The sequence below is a fragment of the Lucilia cuprina genome, chromosome 2, assembly GCF_022045245.1.
Source record: "Lucilia cuprina isolate Lc7/37 chromosome 2, ASM2204524v1, whole genome shotgun sequence".
Lineage (NCBI taxonomy): Eukaryota > Metazoa > Arthropoda > Insecta > Diptera > Calliphoridae > Lucilia > Lucilia cuprina.
In genome coordinates, this window is record NC_060950.1 from 14846794 (window position 1) to 14873372 (window position 26579).

A 26579-nucleotide genomic window follows, 5' to 3' on the forward strand; every position below is an offset into this window, starting at 1 on the left:
TATTATAAATTCAAAATTTCACTAGAAATTTGAAATATAAATAAAAATTTCAAATTTCACTATATATTTAAAGTTCCACTTATAAATTTAAAATTTTACTACAAATTTGAAATTTTACTAGAATTTATTTTTGTAAATTGTTATTTTGGAGATACGAATAGAAATGCAGACGACCAAAGTTGCGAAATGGACAAAATTTAGATTTGAATTGAAAAGCAGTATAACGGAATCACTATAAATTTGGAATTTCGCTACAAATTGGAAAATTCATTATAAATTCCATTTGAAATTTTACTATAAATTCCGAATTTTACTAAAAATTGAAATTTCAATACGAATTGGAAATTTCACTAAAAATTCAAACTTTCACAAGAAATCTAAAATTTCACTAGAAATTACTCTACAATTTCAAGCATTTTGGAGAAGTCTAGAATTTCACTTGAAATTATAAATTTTTCCAAAAATTCGAAATTTCACTAGAAATTTGAAATTTCAATAAAAATTCAAAATTTCACTAGAAAGTCGAAATTACACTAGAAATTCGAAATTTCACTAGAAATTCGAAATTTCTCTAGAAATTCGAAATATTATTAAAAATTCGAAATTTTACTAGAAAGTCGAAATTTTACTAGAAATTTGAAATTTCACTAGAAATTCGAAATTTCACTAGAAAGTCGAAATTTCACTAGAAATTCAAAATTTCACTAAAAATTCCAAATTTCACTAGAAATTCAAAATTTCACCAAAAATTCAAAATTTCACTAGAAATTCGTAACTACAAAAATCTTTTAATTAGATTTTATTAAAACAACATTTATTTCGAGGTTCTTTTAGAAAAAAGTAAATATATATTTATTTCATTTAAAACTAAAAATTTTTGTAGATTCCAAATGAATTTTAATTAAAAAAAAAAAAAAAATAGTTAAATTAAATTTTAGTTTCAGGTAGACTAGAAATTATAGAAAAAGTACAAATAACAAATAATTAACAAATACAAATGGAAAAAATTAAAAAACAAAGATTTAAATAAAAGACAAACAAAAAAATTAAAAAAGAAATGAAACATAATAAAAAGAATGAGTTTTTCTGTTAATAAATTATTATTTAGTATTGATAATTTTAATAAAAAAGAAGAATACTTGTTTTTTTAATAAAGACTTTTTTAAAGTTAGTTACATTAGTTTTTAGATTTGGGTTGGTTTTGAGTTTTTTTTTTTTAAATTGCAACAAAAAAATGCAAGAAATAAATATTTATAAAAAAAAGATTTACTAATTTGTTATATGAATTATAAAAAATAAAAAAAAAATTATAAACAATATAAATAAATAATAAAAAAATTAAATAAAAATTATTTAAAAAAAATGGTCTTTTGTTTTAGAACAGAACAAACAAAATAATATCAATTTTAAAAATTTATAGACCTGTTTTGTTTGACATTTTTTTTAAATATAAATAGATAAAGTTTTATAAAACAAGTTTAGTAATTTTATTACAAAACAATTAACATTAAGGTTATTTTGAGTTCGTAGATTCTTTTTGTTTTTTTTTTCTAAATATATATACTAAAAAAGTTTTTATTTTTTAATATAATACGTAGTTGTATTTATATTTTTTTTTTTTTTTGTTTAAAATGGTTTTCTTTTTTTTTTCTTACTTAATCTAAATCATTTCATATTGCAATTGCTTTCGTTTTGTTTTAACTTTTAAATTTAAATTGTTTCTCTCTGCTAAATCTAAAAGTTGTTATAGACAAAAAAATAAAAAAAGTTTTTTTTTTTTCTTAATTATTAGCTTTTCTTATTAAACAAAGAACAATGCTGAAAAGCATTGTTCTTTTTTTAAATGTAAAAATTTTCGTTAAGAAAAATATTAAAAAAATTCTATTTTTATTCGTTATCTTGATTATCTCCCTCAGTGGTGTTGTCATCAGCTGCTGTTATATTACGTTTACTAGAGGATTTAACCAATTCCAAATATTTTTCTCCATCAAAACGATTACTTTCATCTTGTAGATCCTATAGAAAAATATAAAAAGATATTTAAATTGTAAATATTTTCTTGTGTCCGTAAGGAAGAAAGTTTCGATTTTTTTAGTGTAAGGAATGTATTATAGAGTAAAAGTTTCACTAGAAATTCAAATTTTCAGAATTCATAGAAATTCACACTTTTAGTTTTAATTTAAAACATTAATTTCGACTTTTTTGAAATTAAACTTCAAATTTTCTAGTTCAGTTCTAGTTCATTTCAAGTTCAGTTCAGCTTAGTTCTAGTTCAATTCAGGTTCATTTCTAGTTCAGTTCTAGTTTAGTTCTAGTTCAGTTCTAGTTCAGTTCTACTTCAGTTCTAGTTCAGTTCTAGTTCAGTTCTAGTTCTGTACTAGTTCAGTTCTAGTTCAGTTCTAGTTCAGTTCTAGTTCAGTTCTAGTTCAGTTTTAGTTCAGTTCTAGTTCAGTTCAAGTTCAGTTCTAGTTCATTTCAAGTTCAATTCAGGTTCAGTTCTAGTTCAGTTCTAGTTCTGTACTAGTTCAGTTCTAGTTCAGTTCTAGTTCAGTTCTAGTTCTAGTTCAGTTCAAGTTCAGTTCTAGTTCAGTTCTAGTTCAGTTCTAGTTCAGTTCTAGTTCAGTTCTAGTTCAGTTCTAGTTCAGTTCTAGTTCAGTTCTAGTTCAGTTCTAGTTCAGTTCTAGTTCAGTTCTAGTTCAGTTCTAGTTCAGTTCTAGTTCAGTTCTAGTTCAGTTCTAGTTCAGTTCTAGTTCAGTTATATTTCAGTTCTAGTTCAGTTACATTTTAGTTTTAGTTCAGTTATAGCTCAGTTCTAGTTCAGTTCTAGTTAAGTTCTAGTTCAGTTCTAGTTAAGTTCTAGTTCTGTTCTAGTTCAGTTCTAGTTCAGTTCTAGTTCAGTTCTAGTTCAGTTCTAGTTCAGTTCTAGTTCAGTTCTAGTTCAGTTCTAGTTCAGTTCTAGTTCAGTTCTAGTTCAGTGTAAGGAATGTATTTTAGAGTAAAAGCTTTCACTAGAAATTCAAATTTTTAGAATTCATAGAAATTCACACTTTTAGTTTTAATTTAAAACATCAATTTCGACTTTTTTGAAATTAAACTTCAAATTTTCTAGTTCAGTTCAATTTTACTTCTAGTTCATTTCAAGTTCAACTCAGGTTCAGTTCTAGTTCTGTTCAAGTTCAGTTCTAGTTCAGTTCTAGTTCAGTTCTAGTTCAGTTCTAGTTCAGTTCTAGTTCAGTTCTAGTTCAGTTCTAGTTCAGTTCTAGTTCAGTTCTAGTTCAGTTCTAGTTCAGTTCTAGTTCAGTTCTAGTTCAGTTCTAGTTCAGTTCTAGTTCAGTTCTAGTTCAGTTCTAGTTCAGTTCTAGTTCAGTTCTAGTTCAGTTCTAGTTCAGTTCTAGTTCAGTTCTAGTTCAGTTCTAGTTCAGTTCTAGTTCAGTTCTAGTTCAGTTCTAGTTCAGTTTAAGTTCAGTTCTAGTTCAAACGATCTTTTGAGAAAGTTGTATTTAAAAGACCTTTAGAAAATTTTCTAGAGAAAAGTTGAGAGTTTTCTCAAGAAGTTTCCTTTGTTTGAGGGTTTTCTATAGAAACGTGTTTTCTTTAAAGAATTCTTAATAGAAATCTTTTTGTGGCTTCGGTGACCGCCATTTGAACAACATTTCCCTGGCGCTTGCAATTGACAGTCTGTCGACGGGAAGAAGATCCTTCATCAGAATTAGATGTCTAGGCAGATGGTCTGCCAACAGGAACTGTCTAGTCAACAACACATTATGTTGTCTGACAGCAACCTGGTCTCCTCATGTATATGATCTTCGCTTTCATAAAGGGTGAAGGGTATAAAAAAAAACTTAAATTAAATTTACTTTATAATACATTCCATTTATATTAATATAACTTAAGCTTACCTTTAACCAAAATATGTTTGTAAATATTTAAGTTTAGCAATTATTTGTATATATTACTTAATGATAAAGTATAAAGCGTTTAAGATGTGAGTATTGAAATTCTCTTCCCGTTCAAACAAAGTGCAGGTGATTAGTTACGAATTTAATTAATATTTATCATCATTATTATTATTATTTTTGGAGACACAAACAATTTACATTCACAATTATATTAATGTATAAGGAAAATAAACAAAAATGTATAATGATGAGTAATAATGAATTAAAAACAAAATAATATAAAGCTATGATGACGATGAAGATGATGATGATTAATAATAAAAAAAATAAATGTAAATAAATAAAGTTAGGAGAGAGAGAGGGAGAGACAGACTTGACTTAATTAAAAGTCTGGACTTGTAGTTATTACCAAATATCATTAAAACCTAAACCAAATATGAAATGGATTAAATTTTTTTCTATTATATATATATAAAATGAATTTTAAAAGTTTTCTATTATATAAGATTTTATTATTATTATTCTGTTGTTTTATTACCAAGTGTTTTTAAAAGTATTTTGTAAATACCTTTTATACAGGTAAAAATATTAATTTATTTTAAAATCATGAGATTAACGTTCTTTTTCTTTTGTTTATAACTGATGAATGGGATCACAAAAAATAATATAATAATACATACATAGATACATTAAATTAATGAATTACACAAAAAAAGGTTTGTTTGTTTGTTGTAGTAAGTTGTTTGTTTGTTTGATAGGTAGTTTATAGGTTTGTTAATATATAAATTATTAAATACAAACAATTATTATTTTAATTATACATTAAAATACTTTTTTGTTTTATTTCTTTGGTTAAGTTTAATAAAGGAATGCATAATTTTTATTTAAACGTTACTTTTATATTTTAAAGTATTTTCGAAATACTTTTTTGTTGTATTATTTTGGTTTATTTTTAAGTTAAGTTTTGTTTTTTTATATTTTATACATATTTCTTTTTTTTAAATTAAATTTAATCTGTTTCACAGCCAAAACACAGATTATATGGAGAGTTTTTGTAAATAATAATAAAAGAAATAAAAAAAAAACAAATTTTCTTTTTAATAAACACATAAAATTTGAAATTTTTTGTTTATATAAATGTTGTTCACAGTTAATAAATTTGTTTTTATAAAACAAATAAAATCGAATTTTTAATTATAAATTGTTTAACTTGAGATTCTTTTTTTTCTATACTGTTCTTTTAAGTTTTAATTATAATAAAGAAAGTGTCAAATATTCTAACAGAGAAATATTTGTAACATGTTTTTTTTTCGTTTTGAAGAGAACAAGGAGTTACACGAAATAGATTACTAGGCTGATTTTATAAACAATTTATAGAATCATTTGACTAAAGTCTAGTCTATAGTCTAGTTTATAGACTAGTCTATAGTCTAGTTTATAGACTAGTCTATAGTCTAGTCTATAGTCTAGTCTATAGTCTAGTCTATAGTCTAGTCTACAGTCTAGTCTATAGTCTAGTCTATAGTCTAGTCTATAGTCTAGTCTATAGTCTAGTCTATAGTCTAGTCTATAGTTTTGTCTACAGTCTAGTCTAATCTATTGTTTTGTCTACAGTCTAGTCTATAGTCTATAGTCTAGTCTATAGTCTATTCTAGTCTATAGTCTAGTCTATAGTCTAGTCTATAGCCTAGTCTATAGTCTAGTCTATAGTCTAGTCTATAGTCTAGTCTATAGTCTAGTCTATAGTCTAGTCTATAGTCTAGTCTATAGTCTAGTCTATAGTCTAGTCTATAGTCTAGTCTATAGTCTAGTCTATAGTCTAGTCTATAGTCTAGTCTATAGTCTAGTCTATAGTCTAGTCTACAGTCTAGTCTATAGTCTAGTCTATAGTCTAGTCTATAGTCTAGTCTATAGTCTAGTCTATAGTCTAGTCTATAGTCTAGTCTATAGTCTAGTCTATAATCTAGTCTATAGTCTAGTCTATAGTCTAGTCTATAGTCTAGTCTATAGTCTAGTCTATAGTCTAGTATATAGTCTAGTCTATAGTCTAGTCTATAGTCTAGTCTATAGTCTAGTCTATAGTCTAGTATATAGTCTAGTCTATAGTCTAGTCTATAGTCTAGTCTATAGTCTAGTCTATAGTCTAGTCTTTAGTTTAGTCTATAGTCTAGTCTATAGTCTAGTCTATAGTTTAGTCTATAGTCTAGTCTACTTTCTAGTCTATTGTCTAGTCTTTAGTCTAGTCAACAGTCTAGTGTATAGTCTATAGTTTAGTTAATAGTCAAATCTATTGTCCAGTCTATATTCAAGTCTATAGTTTAGTCTAGACAATAGCCTTGTCTATAGTCTGGACTATAATCTAGTCTATAGTCTAGTTTATAGTGCTGCCTATAGTCTAGTTAATAGTCAATTCTATTGTCCAGTCTATAGTCAAGTCTATAATCTAGTCTATAGTATACTCTTTAGTAAAGTCTAGTCTATGATCTCGTTTATAGTCTAGTCTATGGTCTAATCATAAGTCTATAGTTTAATCTATGTTTTTGTCATATTAACTTCATCATTTATAACTTTAAATGATAACAATATGATATTTTTGTGTAAAAATTAAACTTAAGAAGTTTATTTTAAGAAGTTTATGATTTCTTTCTAAACTAAAGAAAATTTTCAATATTTTGCAACAAATTTTTGTCATAAAGCGTTTTTAGATAATAATTTTTCCAATTTTAAATAAAAAACTTCTTTTAACATCCTTGTCCCCTTTTTAACATGTACATTACTACATGTATAAATGTGTGTGAGTGTGTGTTTTGTTTTAAGTGTAATTTAAAGTGCTTTTAAAAACGGTGATTTTGTTTCTGTTGTATAAAAAGTTTAAAAACCAATTATTCTTTAGTTTACTTAATTATTTAATAATCATAATTATAAATTAAAATGTTTTTTTTTCTTGGAAAATTATTTCATTTTTTCTTTGTTTTTTTTAACACGAAGCATTACAACAATTTTTGTAAATGCTTTAATAATAATGTAATATTTTTTACATTCTCTTTTGGGGGGCGGTTAAGTGTGGGGGTTATACTAATAGAGTTTAAGTACAAAATGTAGATAAAAATTTTAATTTTTTCTTGTCTAGTCACAAGTGGAATATGAACGAAATTCATAATTTAATTTTGGACGTGCACATGATGATGATGATGACGATGTTGTTGTTGTATTGGAGTTGGATGCAGTAGTTGCATTTGTACCATTGACATTACATGAAACTGCTACAATTTCAACATCATCATCATCTTCATCGTCATTAACAGCAACAACTTCTCCCTGCTGACCAGAGGAGATTCTTTGGCTAAGTGGATCGTTGTAGTAGGATTTTAAATTTTCATTTGATTTATTTGTAACAACGCATTTGCTACTTTCAACCATAATATCGGATATAATTTTAATTTGTTTATTTAATAACTTTTGACGTGTATCGGTATTTGTGGTTATATTTGATAGAGGCACCGAAGTCATTGGTCCAGTGCGTACCGAAGTTATATGACGATTTAAACCAGCACTATGTATACGACCACTGCCAGCAGTAACATTTAATGAAGCATTATTTGTATTATTAGCTGTAATGTGTGTATGTAATATGTTTGAATTAGTGATAGTGCTAGCAGTAGATGCTGTTGTTGGATGATGAGAGGTAGGTGGAGGTGGTAGCTCAACATTAGGTGAAGGCGTTTTCATAGCAGTAGCCTCATAGCCATCCTCATCTATACTATAGGTTAAACGATTGAAGAAACCCTTACGTTTTATATTTAACGCTAGACTATGACCATGATGAGAATTTAGCTTGTATGTTAGGGAATTGTTAGCAGCTTCTAAGGGCTTAGAAGTATTTGTTACAAAATGGTTATCATTATAATAAACCTGATGATGATTATTATGGTTGTTGTTGTTATTATTGTTAATATGATTAGTTGGATTATTAAAACTAATACTTAAATTATTGTTATATGCAATAGAAGAGGGAGGAGAAATGTTAGTGACATTATTGGTAGATGAAGATGTTATTGTTGTGGTTGTTGTTGGTATGTTATGAGTGAAAGTTGTTGTTGCTGTTGAGTTGATATTAAACGATTTTACAAAGCTACTTTTGTTAGTAGTAGAAATAATATTGGTAGTGGTGTTGTTGTTGTTGGTGGTGGTAGTGTTTGTTGTAGTCATATTTTGATTACAAGTTGATAATGATGGTGCAGCAGCATTATTGCAAGCAACACGTAGCGTTAATGAAGAAGCTTTAGGGTTGTTGTTGTTGTTGGAGGAGGAGGACGAGGAGGAGTTGGAGGAATAGGGGGAATTTGTTAAAGGAGTTAGAGCAGTAGTTGTACTATTATTAATAGTAGTAGTAGTACTAGTAGTTGTACAATTAGCTGTAGAAGCATGCGTAGTTGTTGTTGAAGTTGTTACCTTATTACGTATGATGGCTGGAAATTTGTCACAGATCTTTTGCCATTCGGTTGGTAGCGCCCAGGAATGAGGACTTTTAGCATAGTACAATAAATGATCATATTGATGAACAATGCGTGCTATTGTAAATTTATATAATTTTAGTAATTAGTAATTGTATTTTTTTATACTTTTATATTTATTAGTTTATTTCTACTTACATGAATCGGTATTTGTATTGTTGACATTATTGCCTGGTTCACTTTTTTGACGCATTATAGCTGTACTTGCCGGGTTAGCTGCTGCCTCGGGCGTGGAATCTTTACGCGAGAAATGACTTCTACGTGAACGTGCTAATCCATTACTTTGAGATGCTGATTTAGCTAGAAATTTGAAAAAATAAAGAAATGTTAATATTAATATTAAGAGAGAAAGAATTCACAAAAAATTAGTTTTTTTAAGCATTTGAATTAAGTCGTACTGTTTTATTTATTAAAATGAAATTATTCTTTTAGGCCCGAGTTAGACTTTAGTCGAAATCTGGTTAACACTTTATTGCATTGTTTTTTATATGTATTATTGGCTTCAGTCTCGACCATAAACTGACTTTAGTCTGGGCTATAGACTGACAATAGACTGGAATATAGACAGGACTATAGTCTGGACTATAACCTGCCAATAGTCTGGACTAAAGACTATCTATAGTCTGGAATATAGACTGACTATAGTCTAGATTATGAACTACTTATAGTCTGGAATATACCCTGCCTATAGTCTAGACTTTAGACTGCCTATACTCTGGACTAAAGACTGCCTATATTCTGGACTACAGACTGCCCATAGTCTGGACTATAGACTGCCTGCAGTCTGGACTATAGACTGCCCATAGTCTGGACTATAGACTGCCCATAGTCTGGACTACAGACTGCCTATAATGTTGACTATAGACTGCCCATAGTCTGGTCTATCGACTGCCCATAGTCTGGTCTATCGACTGCCCATAGTCTGGTCTATCGACTGCCCATAGTCTGGTTTATCGACTGCCCATATTCTGGTCTATCGACTGCCCATAGTCTGGACTATAGACTGTCCATAGTCTGGACTATAGACTACCCATAGTCTGGACTATAGACAGCCCATAATCTGGACTATAGACTGCCCATAGTCTGGACTACAGACTGCCTATAATGTTGACTATAGACTGCCTATAGTCTGGACTATAGACTGCCTATATTCATTACTAGAAACTGTCTATTGTCTAGCTTATTGACTGCCTATAGTGTGGACCATAGACTGCATATAGTCTGGATTATAGAGTACATAAAGTCTCTACTATAGAGGGCCTATATTTAGTACTATAAACTGCCTATATTATGGACTATAGACTGTTTATAGTCGGGATTATACACTGCCTATATTCAGGGCTATAAACTGCATATAGTCTGGATTATAGAATGCCTATAGTCTGGCCTATAGACTGACTTTAGTCTGGACTATATTCAGCCTATTGTTTGGACTATAGACTGTCTATATATTCTATAATAATAATTTATTAACTTAATAATAAGCAACTTTTTAAACCATTAGCCAATTTGTTATAAAAAATAATTATGCTTAAATGTTGGTTAGGCAAGAAAATTATATGAACAATTTTTTTAAGTTTTATACACGAATGATTTGAATCTACCACTACATCAAGTAGACACACATCATTCATCACTCACACATACTCCTAGCTGAAACAAATTTAAATATAAAAAAATAATAAAAGTTTGTAAAAAAAAAACTGAAAATTAAAAAACAAAGATAAGAAAAATCTAACCAACTTACATAAATTATTGGAATCGGGAAAGAAAACGTCATCATCATTATCTTGATTATTGTTATTGTTGTTAACCGAAGAGATATAATTAAGACCAATGCCACTATCGGTAGCCAATGGTGAGGCAGCATGTAATGGTGTGCCCATAGCAAATTGTGGTGCCCCTGTCATAGGGGTAGTTGGTGTGGAGATGGGACTAGCATCAAATGCGGCACCAGCCTCTATAGAAGCTAAAAATTCAGCACTGCTAAAATGATCATCCAATACCAGTTTGGCTATCTATAAAAAAAAGAAATTAAAACAAAAACAAAACTATATTCCAGTATTTAAGTTATTAATTAACAATTCCTACTAACCCTCACTAGTTCACAACAATCACCGGTGATCTTAATTACATGTTGGCCAACATTACAAGTGAATTTGTATTCACCTAAAGAAGCATCATTTGTAGAATATGAATGCAATAACATTTGCGAATGAGGACGTATTGGTTTACCTGCAGCAGCAGCCGCAACAGCGGCATTAGCTACAGGTGTAGATGTATTCATTCCCTGCATATTTGCCATATGCTGCTGCTGTTGGTGTTGATGTTGCACCATCTGTTGGGAGGCTGCAGCGGCAGTCATGAAATTTTGAGCTGAATTAAAACTCAAACGATTGGATAGATTACTACTAGCACCGGGAGTTCGTGGCTGTACGGGTTCATCGGAATTGGAGGATGCTAATGAAGAACAAGAGCCGCCAGCATGACTGCTAACCATTGCCGGATCCAAACGTACCGGTGAGGCATTACGTCTTATGGTATCCTCAATCAAATGTTTAGCATAACTTTAAATATTTCAAATATATAAATAAATATATTACACACACACATATACAATTTGTAGCTATAAGAAAACCTACTTGATTTTGTCCTCGGCTGGACCAGTAATCTGTACCAGACGTTCTTTGGCACCGGGATTTACTTGAAAAAGTTGAAAAGTTTGTATTATTAACAATTTTACAATATTCATTTTTTGACACAAATTATCACTTTATGTTTATGAATAATTAATACATTCATATGTATGTATAAATGAAAGCATATTGAAATTAATAAATATTAAATAGAGAAATTGCGGCCAAAGTTTAAAATGAAAAGTGCAGTTAAGATGGGGTGAGTTTAAACACAAATGTATGATTTAAACTGTAGTCAGTTAAACTTATGAAAGAATTATGTTTATTATTAAAATTATGGTTAATACATGCTATGCTTAAGATTTTACACTACTTTTAGCTTGAGTTCCAATATAAAAATGAAAAACACATTCAAATTGCATTTCCAACCAATGAAATTAAAAAAAAATAAATAAATGAGAAAAAAAGGATTCATCTTTTAGAGTGATTAATGGCACCAACAAAAAATGGTAGTTAACAAATTATTAAAAAAAGGGTTATTTTTTTGTTTGTTTATTTGTGGTTACCTCTTTGGAAGGATATAATAGTTTCACTGAGTTCCTCTATCATATGGACGCGACGGCCTTTGATGCCCATTACTTACAAAATTTATAAAGACAGACAAGTTACAGAAAGGAGAGCATCGTGGGAGAAATAATAACAATAATAATAAATGTAAAGGTAAAAGATTTTGAACAAAAAAAAAAACACGTATTTTTTCAAAAGATTTTTAAGACTTCTAAACCAATACTAGTATTGTTTTTGTATATGTATATCTATGTGTTCACTTAGATCTTATTGTTGTCATTTTAAATACCTTTTCCTGAATCAGCATTACGTATAACCACCTCATCCTTACAATATGTTTTGCCGGGAATTTTTGTTGGTTTTGGAAATTTACCCGAATTACGTATAACTTCACCGGGACTCAATAGCAAATGTTGCTGATTAGCCGAGCCAACGGAAGCAATTGCTGCGGCAGCTGCTGCAGCAGCTGCATTTCCCCCCATGTTTATACCACCAAATGTAGGGGAGGTGCTTAAAAATGCTGTTTGTGTAGGATCAACATGATTTTGGACATCATTTAACTGTAATAATAAAAAACGATTTCTTGTTTATTAGTTGGGAAATTTTTAATATAATATAGATAGAAAGATAGATAGATGGATAGATAGATAGATAGATAGATAGATAGATAGATAGATAGATAGATAGATAGATAGATAGATAGATAGATAGATAGATAGATAGACTGTCTATAGTCTGGACTATAGACTGACTGTAGTCTGGACTACAGACTGGCTATAGTCTGGACTATAGACTGACTATAGTCTGGACTATAAACTGACTATAATCTGGACTATAGACTGACTATAATCTGGACTATAGACTGACTATAGTCTGGACTGTAGAATAACTATAGCCTGGATTATAGACTTACTATAGCCTGGACTATAGACTGACTATAGCTTGGACTATAGACTGACTATAGTCTGGACTATAGACTGACTATAGTCTGGACTATAGACTGACTATAATCTGGACTATAGACTGACTATAGTCTGGACTATAAAATTACTATAATCTGGACTATAGACTGACTATAATCTGGACTATAGACTGACTATAGTCTGGAATGTAGAATAACTATAGCCTGGACTATAATCTGGACTATAGACTGACTATAATCTGGACTATAGACTGACTATAGTCTGGACTGTAGAATAACTATATCCTGGATTATAGACTTATTATAGCCTGGACTATAGACTGACTATAGCTTGGACTATAGTCTGACTATAGTCTGGACTATAGACTGACTATAGTCTGGACTATAGACTGACTATAATCTGGACTATAGACTGACTAAAGTCTGGACTATAAACTTACTATAATCTGGACTATAGACTGACTATAATCTGGACTATAGACTGACTATAGTCTGGAATGTAGAATAACTATAGCCTGGACTATAGACTTACTATAGTCTGGATTGTAGACTGACTATAGTCTGTACTATAGACTGACTATAGTCTGGACTATAGACTGACTATATTCTGGACTATAGACTGACTATAGTCTGGACTATAGACTGACTATAGACTGACTATAATCTGGACTATAGACTAACTATAATCTGGACTATAGACTAACTATAATCTGGACTACAGACTGACTATAGTCTGGACTACAGACTGACTATAGTCTGGACTACAGACAAACTATAGTCAGGACTATAGACTGACTATAGTCTGGACTATAGACTGGCTATAGTCTGGACTATAGTCTGGACTATAGACTGACTATAGTCTGGATTATAGACTGACTATAGTCTGGATTATAGACTGACTATAGTCTGGATTATAGACTGACTAAAGTCTGGACTATAGACTGACTATAGTCTGGACTATAGACTGACTATAGTCTGGACTATAGACTGACTATAGTCTGGACTATAGACTGACTATAGTCTGGACTATAGACTAACTATAGTCTGGACTATAGACTGACTATAGTCTGGAGTATAGATTAACTATAGTCTGGACTATAGATTGACTATAGTCTGGACTATAGATTGACTATAGTTTGGCTATAGATTGACTTCAGTCTGGAATATTAACTGTTTGTAGTCTGGACTATATATATACCTACTAAAGTGTTGACTATGGACTGACTATAGTCTGGGCTATAGACTGAATTATAGTCTGGATTATAGACTATTGTTTGAAATATAGACTGAATTATAGGCTGGACTTTAGACTGACTATAGTCTGGACTGTAGACTGACTATAGTATCGACTATAGACTGTCTATAGTCTGGACTATAGACTGACTAAAGTCTGAAGTGTAGACTGACTATATTCTGGACTGTAGGCTGACTATAGTCTGGACTGTAGGCTGACTATAATCAGGACTGGAGACTGACTATAGTCTGGATTATAAGCTGACTATAGCCTATAATACTATGGACTGATTATAGTTTAGTCTGCATTATAGGCTGGCTATAGTCTGGACTATAGACTGTAATATAGACTGACTATAGTCTGTATTATAGGCTGGCTATAATCTGTACAATAGAGCTACTGCAGTATAAATCTAATTTCAACTAAAACTTAGCTTTTAAAAATTATCAAAATATTCATAATTTAGTTTTTTTTCTTAATTCAAATTCTACTTACTTCAGCGTTTGTAGCCTGTTTAGTTTTATAATACGAATTAATGCCACTATCTTCCCAACCTTTGGCACGTAACTCAATCAATTCGAGTAAATTGAGACGAGTCATTATATTCAAACGTTCGTCCTGCGAAGCATTACGAAATACAACAAAAGCTCGATCTAATGTATCTTTCGATACCGACTCCAATTGTGGTCCATGAATGCGTAAATTTTGCACTAAAGTGGCCATAGGTTCTGTATTATTAATACCCGATTGCAATGAGATTGCAACATTTTCGATCAATTGTATTAGTTCTTCAATAAGCATAAAATTATTTTTAAGTGAAGAACGTGATTGTGATTTAAGAGGTCTTGGAGCCTCAACATTCTTTACAGAGCGTCCAATGTGTGCCATGATGATGATGTCTTTGATTTCTTGTTGTTGTTTTTGTAGGTGTTGTTTATAGTTTTGTTATATTGTTGGGTTTTTTTTACAAAGAAAAATACTAAACGGGAGTGAGTAAAAGTTGAGAAAAATAATAATGATATGATTCGTTGTTGTGATGTCAAACTGATGACTGAAAACTTTGCTTAGTTTTTTTTTTTTTGGTTTTTGTGTTTTACTCAAACTGTTTTCGTAGCTTTGATATGAGTATCGATCGCTTTAAGTTTATAAAATCGAAGAAAATATACAGACAAAACTGTTTCTTTGGTTTATCGTTCGCACCTCCCCCTGCAAGTAAATTGTAAAAGGTAAAACAAAAAAAAATTAATGACACAATTTGCAAAAAAAATCAATTTTTGTTATGTTTGTTAGTTCAATTGAAGAAGGTATGTTTGTTATTATCACCACCTACTTGTTGTCTATAGTTATTTTTATTGTTTAAGCCCCCTTTTTTAGGACAAACATTTAATTCTCTTTTACTGTCGATTCTCTTCTTTATTGAGTTTCCTAGGTAATATATTTGATTTTGTTTCTATAAAATTAGTGATTTTTTTCTCCAATTTTTTTGCGTTTTATTTTTAGCAAAATATTTTTTGTTTTTAACCATTAAAAAAAAACTTATTCTAATAAATATCTTTATTATGATAAGAAAAATGAAAAATTACTTTAAATTGAATTTAAGTTATGGGTCAAATAAAGCAACACTTTATTATCTGCTAAACGCTAATGAACGAACAGTTTTCCAACTAATGAATACTTTTGAATATCTAAACAAAATTTTGTTTTTTTTTTTTAATTTGTTTACTTCGTATAACATCTTCTTATCATTTTACACTATTGCCAAATGATAAGAGTGAGTTTATCATTATGTCCACATTTTAGAAAAACTTTGTAACTTTTTATGAGTTAAAACTAGAAACAACAAAAAAACTATTCATACATATCTAATTTATCTAATTTATTTGACATAGACATGTATCCTTAAAGTATAGTGTTTAGTATTGGTTAACTTTTGGCAATAGAAATGAAAAGAAAATAGATTGTTTTATTACAAAAATTTCAAAATTTTCAAAACAAATATTGCATCCTGGAATGTACATGATGGCACTGACTATACAGTCAATAGTCTGGTTTATAGACTTTTCGAAAGTTTTGACCGTAAATTACTGGTATGTCATGGACTATAGACTTACTGACTATAGTTTCTAATAATAGTCTGAATTATAGATTGATTATCGGTTAAGAAGCTAACTATAGTTTTGACTACAGATTTACAGTAGTCTTACTATTGTCTGACTATAAACTGAATTTAATCTGTACTTCTAGCTGACTATAATCTGGACTATAGACTGACTATAGACAGAATACTCTTTGGACTATAGTCTGTACTATAGACTGAAAATAGTTTGGACTTAAAACTATAGATTGACTTTAGATTGATAACATTCTTCACTAAAGATTACTGATTATATTGTAATGTAATTGGACTGAATCTGACTAGATATTATCTGCATTATAGACTGACTAACTTCTGAACTATTCTCACTATTTTCTCAACTGTAGCCTGTTGTTGTAACAGGTTGGCTGTAACTGTATGTTCTTCCCTGGGGAAAAAAACTTCCGCTTGATACAACAGTTGCTGAGTTGACAATCTTTGTCCGATTGAGAATTGGTTCGTTCCGGAGCGGAGATCCAATTGTCGTGTGAACGAACTGTAATGTCTGTATCATAAACAAATGAATTATAGATTGATTATCGGTCAAGAAGCTAACTGTAGTTTTGACAACATATTTACTGTAGTCTTACTATTGTCTGACTATAAACTTAATTTAGTCTGTACTTCTAGCTGACTATAATCTGGATTATAGACTGACTATAGACGGAATACTCTCTGGACTATAGTCTGTACTATAGACTAACAACAGTTTGGACTTTAAGACTTTAGATTGATTAGATTCTTCACTAAAGATTATTGGACTATTAACTGATTATAGTGTAATGTAATTGGACTGAATCTGGATTAAAGACTGACTAACTTCTGAACTATTCTCACTATTTTCTCAACAATAGTCTGTTGTTGTTATTGTAACAGGTTGGCTGTAACTGAATGTTTTTCTCTGGGAAAAAACTTCCAATTGATACAACTGTTGCTGAATTGACAATCTTTGTCCGATTGAGAATCGGTTCGTTCCGGAGCGGAGATCCAATTGTCGTGTGAACGAACTATACTGTCTGTATCATAACCTGCTATAGTCTAAACTATAAACTGACTAGAATCTCAATTTTCAATACAGATTATAGATGATAGTTGAACTATAGACTAACTATTCTTAGGGCGAGTTTTTCTGTTAGAGATAATCTTCATTGTTTGATTAAACCTAGTTTAATATATGTTTAGTGTGTTTTCAGTAGTCAGTAAAGTTACATAGGGCGGGTTTTTCAGATAAAGATAATTTTCATTCTTTGGTTAAACCTTGTTTAATATATGTTTTGTGTTTTTCAGTAAACAGTAAAGTTACTTAGTGCGGGTTTCTTACTACTCAGTTAAACTAGGCTTAACTTGCTGTTAGATTAAACTCGGAACAAATTTAGGCGGACTTTAACCGATGATTGTGTTTTTCAGTTTTAGATTTAAGCGCAGTTAACATTGTTAGTATTGCCAACTTTTCACTCAAAAACATAAACAATGAACAGCTGTTTTTTGCAAACAATACATTTGTAAAATGGAAAATTTTGGAAAAATGTTAAATAAACATTAAAAACAATTATTAATTAAACAAAACAAATCAGAAAATTGTAATTTACTTAAAATATTATGTTTTTGTTCTTCCGAAATCATTGTTTTGTTGTTTTTGTTAATTGTGTTTTCTCACTTATAACTTGAGTTTAATTGGCCAATTACACTCAGTTAAACTAAGATAATAAGGGCGAGTTTTTCTGATAAAGATAATCTTCATTCATTCCCTTTGACTCAAACACAAAATCTTAAAAAGAAAGAACACGACAATAGTATAGGATGAACTAGTTTGTTTGCTTTTATTATTTAAATATTTGGCAGTTTATCCTTCGTATTTTTACTAGTATAATAGTTTCGATTCGTATTCGAAAGAAATTTCAAATTTTTTCCAGATCAACTAAATAAGAGATGATACATTCGTTAATACTGAATCATAAATAAACAAAAGATAAATGTTTACAAAATATTCCTAAGTAGAATTATGATGTTGTTGATGAGATACAGAGCGGAGATGGGCGGGCAAAACGCCAAATTAAAGAGAAGAAATTATTGCGCACTTTTTTCTGCTTTAATTTATTTTCGTTTTTGTTTTGCTCAATAAGTATCGAAAAAAAAAATAAAACAAAACTTTTGCAATAGAATAAAAAAGAACTTAAAGCAAATCAAATAAAGTATTTTATGAACTTTATAAAGTTAACTTTTGATCGTGTCAATGAAAAAAAAAGAAATGTCACATTTTATGAAAAATAAAAAAGAAATACCTATACTGGAATATGTGGTATATATGTATAAGGAAAATACGATTAATTAGTATGACTACATGATATCAAATAGCGTGATAATAAAATTTTAAGATTATGTTCTATAAACAAAATAGAAGTCTACGGTAATCGTTATTGGTCGCATAAAAATAGTAAATTATCTTTATGTGAAAAACTTTTCTTTAATATTTTTCCAAAATTTTTCATTTTACAAAAGTAATATTTGCAAAAAAAAAAAAAAACAGCTGTTCATTGTTTATGTTTTTGAATAAAGAGTTGGCAATACTAACAAAGTTAACTAAACTTAAATCCATAACTGAAAACACAAACATCGGTTAAAGATCGCCTAAAGTTATTCCGAGTTTAATCTAACAGAAAGTTAAGCCTAGTTTAACTGTGCAGTAAGAAACCCGCCCTAAAACAGCTTCGAGGAAATAGCTCTAATCGAATTAAAAACTAGAGACTAGATTGCCTTTTAACCGATAGACTGTTTAATAGGAAAACTTTTCACCGACGAATCAAAGATTGATACCGGCATGGGTACCTGTGTATATATCACTGATACCAATACAAAAAGTACCTTCGGACCCTCTAAAGTATCATAAGGTTTTTGTTGTAACCGGTTGGCTGTTCATCCCTGGGGAAAAAACTTCTGGCTGATAAAGCTGCTTCTGAGTTGAAAATCTTTGGCCGATTGAGAATCGGGTTATTCCCGAGCGGAGATCCAATTGTCGTGGGAACGGTATCAAAAGGTCGTTTGTGGGTTTGGGGTTTTGTATGGGGGCTAGGGTCAAATAAGGGCCGATCCTTACGAAAATCTGCCGTGTCATTTATACTTATATAAAAGTTATTTGTGCCAATTTTTAGAGATATAGCAGAATATTTGACTTAATTATGGCATAAAAAGTTCAAATAGGGAGGTACGGTTGTATGGGGGCTAGGTGAAATAATGGACCGATTTCAACCATTTTCAATAGGCTTCGTCCCTGTGCCAAAAAACATGCTTGGTCTAAATTTCATCAAATTATCTTGAAAATTGCGGCCTGTACCTTGCGCACAAGGTTTACATGGACAGCCAGTCGGACAAACGGACATGTCTTAATCGACTCAGTATATTATAACTTAAATTTTTATGTAAAACAAATATTCTAGTTTTCAAAGGAGTTTTAGTAAAGTATACTTTCAGGAGTTATTCTATATTTAGATCTATACTAATAAAATACATAACTACTTCAAGTTGGTCTAATAAAAAATCTTCTTAATTTCAAAACTATTTGAAGATTCCAATAAGCTACTTTCTCTGTCCGTTGGTCTAATTAGAAGTAATTTTGAAAAAAAAAAACATTTTGAGATACTAATTGAACAACAGTACTTCCACTATTTTTTTTCTCTTCTCAAGGGAAGTACAATACAAACGATGACGTCAATTTTTTTGTGGCAAATATTCATAACTTTTTTAATAAAATAAAACATAAAATCACACAATTGATAAATAAACCCTTTCTACGGACCTGACCATACCCAATAACATTTTTAATGCTAACATTACAATTTAAGCGCAATTTTTTTTTTTGTAAAAAAAATCATATCCAAGGTAGATTAATAAGGTAGCCTCGTCGGCACTGCTGATTGTCAGCTGTTTCAATCCCAACTGTCAAAACTCTTATTTGTTTACATTAATTTGCGCGCCTTTTGTAAAATATATTTTGTGATTTACCAATTAGAGAACTTGAAAATATTTTAAAATGAGAATTTGCTATTTGTGTAAAACTAAATATCCCAAGGGAAGCGGAATTTTGTTCTGTGTACCCAGGGATGAACATACTCGTGGAAAGTGGGGCGAAATTTGTGGAAAAATTTTCACAGCAAACGCCCGGATTTGCGATAAACATTTCTTGTCATCCAGCATTATAAATGTTGGTGGCAGAAATAGTTTATTGCCAAATGCGGAACCAGTGTACATTAATGTACATTGTTCTGAACCATTTATGGGACAATGGTAAGTATAGATCAAAAGGGAGCAATATAGAACACCAGACGGTTAAACAATTGGTAGCAGCCGGCATACTGGTGTTATGTATGAGACCTTTATACATTATATACATACATATGGAAAGAAATATTTATTGGTATATTCAATATTTTTAGTGTTTCAACTTCTATGGAGATTGAAGATGTCAATCCTTCACATGGAGATATTTCTATTGAAGGGTAAGTTCGGAACAAATCAGTTTGTTAAATAATTATTATCACCTAAATTAATTGGAAATATTTCCATTAAAATAGCTAAAATTACTTAAATTCTTATTGGACAGTAAAGGGCTAAATAGACTACTCAATCGGTTAGGCAAATATATCAATATTTTAAGTTTGTGTAACAGAGTTTGTACCAGTGTTAGAAAAACTACCAAGTTTTTTATTATTGCTTTAACTACTGCTCCAAACAATTGTCTGAAGCTGTAGCAGTAGCATTTGTTTTGTAGTCATAAGTTTTTAAAACTATTGCTACTTATAAAAAGTAAATCTCGAAATATGTATAGCATTAGAAATAGTTATAAAACATAAACTACAAATGGAGTGGTAGCTTAAAAATAGAAATAATTTTATTGCTATATTTGATAAGTAGCAATTGAACCACGAAATTAAACATTGGTCCTGAAAAAATGCGAATTTATAAAAAGGGACTTTTCCATTGTCAACTGGTATTTCTTCAATTTTAGAAAGATGAAATTAACCACAAAAAGTCCTGAATAAATGAGAATCTATCAATGGGCACTTTTTCATTATTCAACTGGTGCCTTTAGAGTTCCCTTTAATAATAAACATAGAAACCGAGTGAATGGAAATCCATAATATTGAATACTGAGAAAATGAAAATTAAAAAAAGCAAATTTTTTGTTTTCAAGTGGTAATCTTTGAGTATTCTATCCCAGCAAAAAAAAGAGGTGCAAAAAAAGTAGTAAATGCATCGGTTCAACTGATAATGAACTGGTTCATTTTTAGGTGAAACATGCATGATTATAACATTAGCGTGTCATTGACGAGCATGAGTTCGGATTTGGAAATATAGTTCGTCATTAAAATGAGTGCTTACAACCAATGAACATTCGGTGATTCTGATTTTCATTGGTGCACTATATTTATTTTAAAATGCATTATTAAAGGTATTATGGAGAATTTATTATTAATATTTTAATTAATTGTTTCTGTAATGTTGTATTTGTTGTAGCGACGAGGCTACCTTATTAAGTGTACACTGATCATATCAATGCAACTTCATTCTCTCTCTTTAGACATTCACTAATAAGATCACTATACTTTCCTCTCAGTGTAAGTGTTCACATTGTGATGTACATGTATATTTGTATTTTCTCTATTTCTTATACGAAATACGAAAATTCATTCAAATTAAAAACGGGACATTCTAATTGGGCGTCTTCTTTTTTAGATTATTATTTATTCATTTTTGTAATTATTACACTATGCGATTTAGCCTCGTCATATGTGTGTATTAACAAAACAAAAAAATCCAACCTAATGAAGAAGGAAGAGGAGTGTGTGTGTTTGTGTGTGAAGCAACGCAACAAATATTGTATTTGCCTCGCCCTCCACACTTGCCGCCCTTCCAAAAATTGAATCATTTTGTCGAGAATAGCAACAAAACAACCATACACGACAACGACTGACTGCGATGAATACAGAGTTCAGTCAGCTGCGCTATGTCAGCACCACAGTCAGCACAGCTATTAACCAAAAAAAAATTTTCACAAACGCACATTCAATCTATAATTTCAATCACTTTTCCAGGCGTAAATTTCATGAAATTTCTTGAAATTTTTATATTTTATAGATTCAACTCACTGTTGTTATGATTTTGATGAGTTTTTAAACATTTTTTCAAAGAACTTACCAAAAATTTAACAAAATTAACTTTTCACTTACGAAGAAAATCTAATCGACACAGACACAAAGTATACTTTGTGATGACAGTTGAGTAATTTCAATTGTTCCTCTTCTTCTTTTACGTTCGTACAGAACGTCATTTATGGAAATGGTGATGCCAGAAGATTAAAAAAACCGCTATTTCAAAAAGCGTTTAATTATTATGATGTATTTTATTTATTTGTTTATGTATTGAAGATGAAAATGTATTTTTTCTTTATGTAACATTTCAGTATGTTGTGTTAATGTTTGTTAAGTGTTACTTTTCTCTGCATATTTTAAGGCATATTAAAAATGTATTGAATAATTAATTGACCTAAAAATCTTTACCGTTAGTTGGTTTCTTCATAAAAATATTTTACCCATCCGTTACAGCTATGCAATGGGGAAAATTTCAATAACTTGGCACTATATTTTTGTAATTATAACAGGTTTAGTATAAATATTTTTTTGAATAAAATATTTAGTAAATTACTTAAAGTAATCTAAATTGAATATTGTTTAATTTTCGATATTATATCGACAAAATAGTTGATTTCGAGCTTTTTTCGAAAAAAGTTATTTACATATTAATTTATACACCCATCCCTGGGTTTTTAATTGACAACTGCAGCCAACTTCATTGTATTTTGTTTTCTTTTTACAACTGTGTATATTATACACATATAGAAAAAAATATAAGAATTATTTCAATAAATTTCAATTAATAATTAATAAAAATGTCCAGCGATTCTAACCAGGAAAATAATCAGCGAAACAATGAAGCTGGCGACAAGGAACAGACCGTTAGCGATAAAAAACCTTTGTCATTTAAAGACTGGAAAAGTTTAAAGGAAAGCCAGAATAAACCTCAAGAAAAAACACAAAATGCAAAAAGTAAAAATGTTAATAAAACTAATAACAATAATATTAGCAAAGATAATAGAAATAGTGATCGAAATGTCTTTAATAATAGCGCAAGAAATTTCAATGGTCAGGGAGTTGGAAATTTCTTTAACACTAATCAACGTCTGCCCGGTATTATGCCACCAAATAATTTTTTTGGCATGAATAATTTCAACAACAATCGTATGAATAATAACAATTTTAATGATAATTTTGGTATAAGTGGTAATAATAATAATAATAATTGTTTTGGAATCTCCAATAATGGTTTTAATAATAACAATGGATTTGGTTTTAATAACTATAATGGACCCAACTTGAAAAATAACAACAACTCTAACTTTAATAGTCCCAACACTCTTGGTGGTAATAATAAGTTACTTAACAGTCCTAATAGATTAAATGGACCCAACGTTGATTTACCAGACAATTTTTTCGCCTCCGATGGCATTTATCGTCAAAGGGATATGATGCAAAAACCTTTGCCACCCAGTCATAATCCCTTTAAAAATGAACAGAAAGCCAATGAATTATTAAAAGAATTCGATCGTAGTCGTTACACTAAAGATGATAAAAAGAAGAAAAAATCCAAAAAATCAGCTGGAGATAATAAAAAATCCGATAAAACCAAAAATAATGGGCAAGGATCTAATGTAGTTGTAAATAATGAACCTAAAGTATATATAGCCAATCCTAAGGCAAAACAAGATGGCAAACCATTTATACCTAAACCAAAAATACCCGAAGAGAATCTTGAAATTAGTAAAGAGGAGAAAAAACAACAATGGAAAGAATATAGAGAGGCTATGAAACCTTTTAAAAATCGTGAATTTTACAATGCCAAACGTGTGGTACAGCGTCTGGGTAAAATACCGGTGGCGGAGTTGGAGGAAAGACAATTATTACGTTTAGCCAATGCTCGAGAGATTATGGCAAATCATAAAAAACATTTAACTGAAAAATACGGCAATTATGTTAAAGCTGATGATAGTTCCAATGAAATGGGCGAACTATATGTTTTGAAGAAAAATCCTTCCCGAGATATGTACTTTAAACCACCCGTGCAAAATACAGGCAATTTTGGCGACCACGAAGCGGGTAGAAAAATTTTGGGTGGTTATGGTGGTTTTAAGGGTTTCGTTTCGGGTGGTATGCTAGAGCGTCCGACGACAACATTTAGCATGGATTAAATATTATAAGAAAGTAATTATTAAATCAACTTGCAAGAGAAAGGGGAGGCATAAAGAACAATGTCATAATGTCTATGGATATAAAATGCGAAATTTGCACCAATACAACGACAGTATCCTATCAGGTTAAGGTGTGCCTTTTGAAATAAGGCTAATTAGGATACTTGGAATTGATAATTTTTTTTTTGGATTTTGTATTTGTTATTTTGGAGAATAAATCACAATAACAAAATTCAGATTGTTTTCCATTTTTTTCAAATTCCCTCATGGTGCAATGTCGAGCACTATTCTTAATGTTATCAAATAGTTAATAACAAGAAGGTCTTCAATTCTGCGGCAATTTTCCTTGGACGGATGACAATGAACTTCATGACACTCCAATCAATTTTAATCGTATTAAAAACAAAATATTTTTCATTAGAACCAATAAAATGTATAATTTAAGAGAAACAAATTTTTGACTATCTTTAATTTTAATCTTTAACATTTTTTTTACAAAAATTTAACAAAAACTTTAATGCTTTCTAGCAGCCTCTTTTTGGACCGACGTCTCTCCCAAAATTTCACGACGTTTCTGTTTACCTCTTAAAATTGCTGCCTTAAAAAGGTCACAATATAGTTCCACGGCTGCAGGTGAATCATCATTACCAGGTACTGGATAGGTTATTAAATTTGGATTACAATTCGAATCTACTATGCCCACCGTGGGTATGGCCATTTTGGCGGCATCTCTCACGGCCATATGTTGATTTAAAACATTATTTTGTGTGTTAAGAAAAATGCACAAATCTGGTAAACGCGTTACAGCTCCAAATTGCACATTGGCATTTGTAAATATACCACCACGCCAGAATCTTGTATGCGAAAATTCACCCGCTTCCATGGCTTTCTTCTCAACCAAATGAGCATTTAAGGCATTACGATTGAAGAAGCAAATAATACCATCTCTAAAGGCAATATGAGCAGTAATATTCAAGGCATCACGCAAATGAGCGGCTGTTTTATCTAAGTCGAAAATTAAATGACCCAAACGACTGCCATAGATATAGGGACGCATGCGATCATCTAAGGAACCCTCCTTGTGGCCATAATGTACACGGGCATTGAACAGATCGCGTACTGTGAATAAATTGTGAACCTGAAAGTAGTCGGGATGTTTCAATATACGTTGTTCAATCGCCGCAATATCTTCAATTTCAGGTTGTGTTGTTTCGCTGGCTACAGCAGCGGTGGCCGTTGATTGTGCACGTAGTTGGTGTAACACTGGTAATCTACAAACTTTTAAGGGATATTAGCTGAGTTACTAAGATTAAATTCTAGTTTAATTAATAATTTACCATTTCTTAGTGATTGTGTTAACATTTTCATTAATTTTTATTTCACTTTTTACACAATTTTATCACCAGTCGGAGGAATTATTCAATTGACATTTTAAATGTTGCCACATGTATTTACAAAAAGGAATGTAAAGTTGTCAAAACATTTGTTAATGAATTGAGAACGTGTTTACCCCATGTCTATATTAGACAAATATTTCTTACGATACTTGACAAAACGTCGACTGAAAAATTGTCAGTTTTTTGTTTATTGGCATGCATAGGGGTTACAAAATGCCGATTTTATCACGACAACCCACAGATAATTTTATTGAAATAATGCTATATTTAATAAAAACGATTAAAATTAAATGCAAATTTTGTAAATAAACACTAATTTCACTAAAACTTATGTTTAAAATGAATTTTAATAGCACAAAAACAAAATTATACACAAATTTTACGGTAAAATAACGTTTATTATCAAGACAACGTTGTCTAAACAATTGTTTAGACAACACTGTTATAACGAGGTTATAACGCTAATAAATGCCGTCTGTACCTGCTAATTTGTTATCATGATAACAATTTGACGTTTAGCATAATTAATATTTGTCTAATATAGACACGGGGTTAGTAATAATAAGATATAACGGCAAATATAACGAATTTCCGATTTTCGACTTTCCGACTTTTTTCGACTATTTTGACTTTTTCCGACTTTTTTCGATTTTTCGACTTATATTTCCAAAGTCGAGTTTTCGACTTTTTTCACAGGCGATAGTCGAGTTATCGACTTTTCGACAAAAAGTCGATTGTTCGAAAGTCGATTTATAGAACCCTACTCCTAATCTAAAATTAGAGTTCTATAAATCGACTTTCAAATAATCGAACAATCCACTTTTTGTCGAAAAAGGTCAAAAAGTCGAAATCGACTATTTTGTTCCAAAAAAATCGATAACTCGACTATCGTCTGTGAAAAAAGTCGAAAAGTCGAAAAAAGTCAAAAAGTCAAAAAGTCGAAAATTCGGAAAATGGTCGAAAAAAGCCGAAAAGTC

General features: G+C 30.3%; 4 protein-coding genes across 6 annotated transcripts; 2 read left to right on the top strand and 2 right to left on the bottom strand.

The window, feature by feature from the left end:
* Positions 1-1814: 1814 nt before the first annotated feature.
* LOC111679606 (eukaryotic translation initiation factor 4E-binding protein Mextli) lies at positions 1815-22233 on the bottom strand. 3 transcript variants are annotated; one of them, XM_046951623.1, is made up of 11 exons: positions 22099-22233; positions 14268-14978; positions 11906-12176; positions 11616-11687; positions 11056-11116; positions 10649-10980; positions 10509-10582; positions 10161-10431; positions 8552-8713; positions 8352-8470; positions 1815-2016 (listed from the first exon to the last, which is right to left on the bottom strand). In XM_046951623.1, the coding sequence occupies exons 2-11, from the start codon at positions 14658-14660 to the stop codon at positions 1888-1890; spliced, it is 1884 nt and encodes a 627-aa protein (XP_046807579.1). In that variant the 5' UTR covers positions 14661-14978; positions 22099-22233; the 3' UTR covers positions 1815-1887. The 3 variants fall into 3 exon arrangements, with proteins under 3 accessions (XP_046807579.1, XP_023296957.2, XP_046807583.1); XM_023441189.2 differs by having other exon boundaries at positions 10509-10980; XM_046951627.1 differs by lacking the exon at positions 11616-11687 and having other exon boundaries at positions 10509-10980.
* LOC124419322 lies at positions 19869-22260 on the top strand. The gene is made up of 3 exons (XM_046948143.1): positions 19869-20187; positions 20337-20399; positions 22224-22260. Exons 1-3 carry the CDS (start codon positions 19934-19936, stop codon positions 22258-22260), a joined length of 354 nt encoding a protein of 117 aa, XP_046804099.1. The 5' UTR covers positions 19869-19933.
* Positions 22261-22756: 496 nt separating this feature from the next.
* LOC111679611 (putative uncharacterized protein DDB_G0282133) lies at positions 22757-24659 on the top strand. The gene has a single exon (XM_023441194.2). The coding sequence runs from the start codon at positions 22850-22852 to the stop codon at positions 24203-24205; it is 1356 nt and encodes a 451-aa protein (XP_023296962.2). The 5' UTR covers positions 22757-22849; the 3' UTR covers positions 24206-24659.
* Positions 24645-25687, bottom strand: LOC111679613 (28S ribosomal protein S2, mitochondrial). Its single transcript, XM_023441195.2, has 2 exons — positions 25543-25687; positions 24645-25483 (listed from the first exon to the last, which is right to left on the bottom strand). The coding sequence occupies exons 1-2, from the start codon at positions 25571-25573 to the stop codon at positions 24720-24722; spliced, it is 795 nt and encodes a 264-aa protein (XP_023296963.2). The 5' UTR covers positions 25574-25687; the 3' UTR covers positions 24645-24719.
* Positions 25688-26579: the final 892 nt, after the last annotated feature.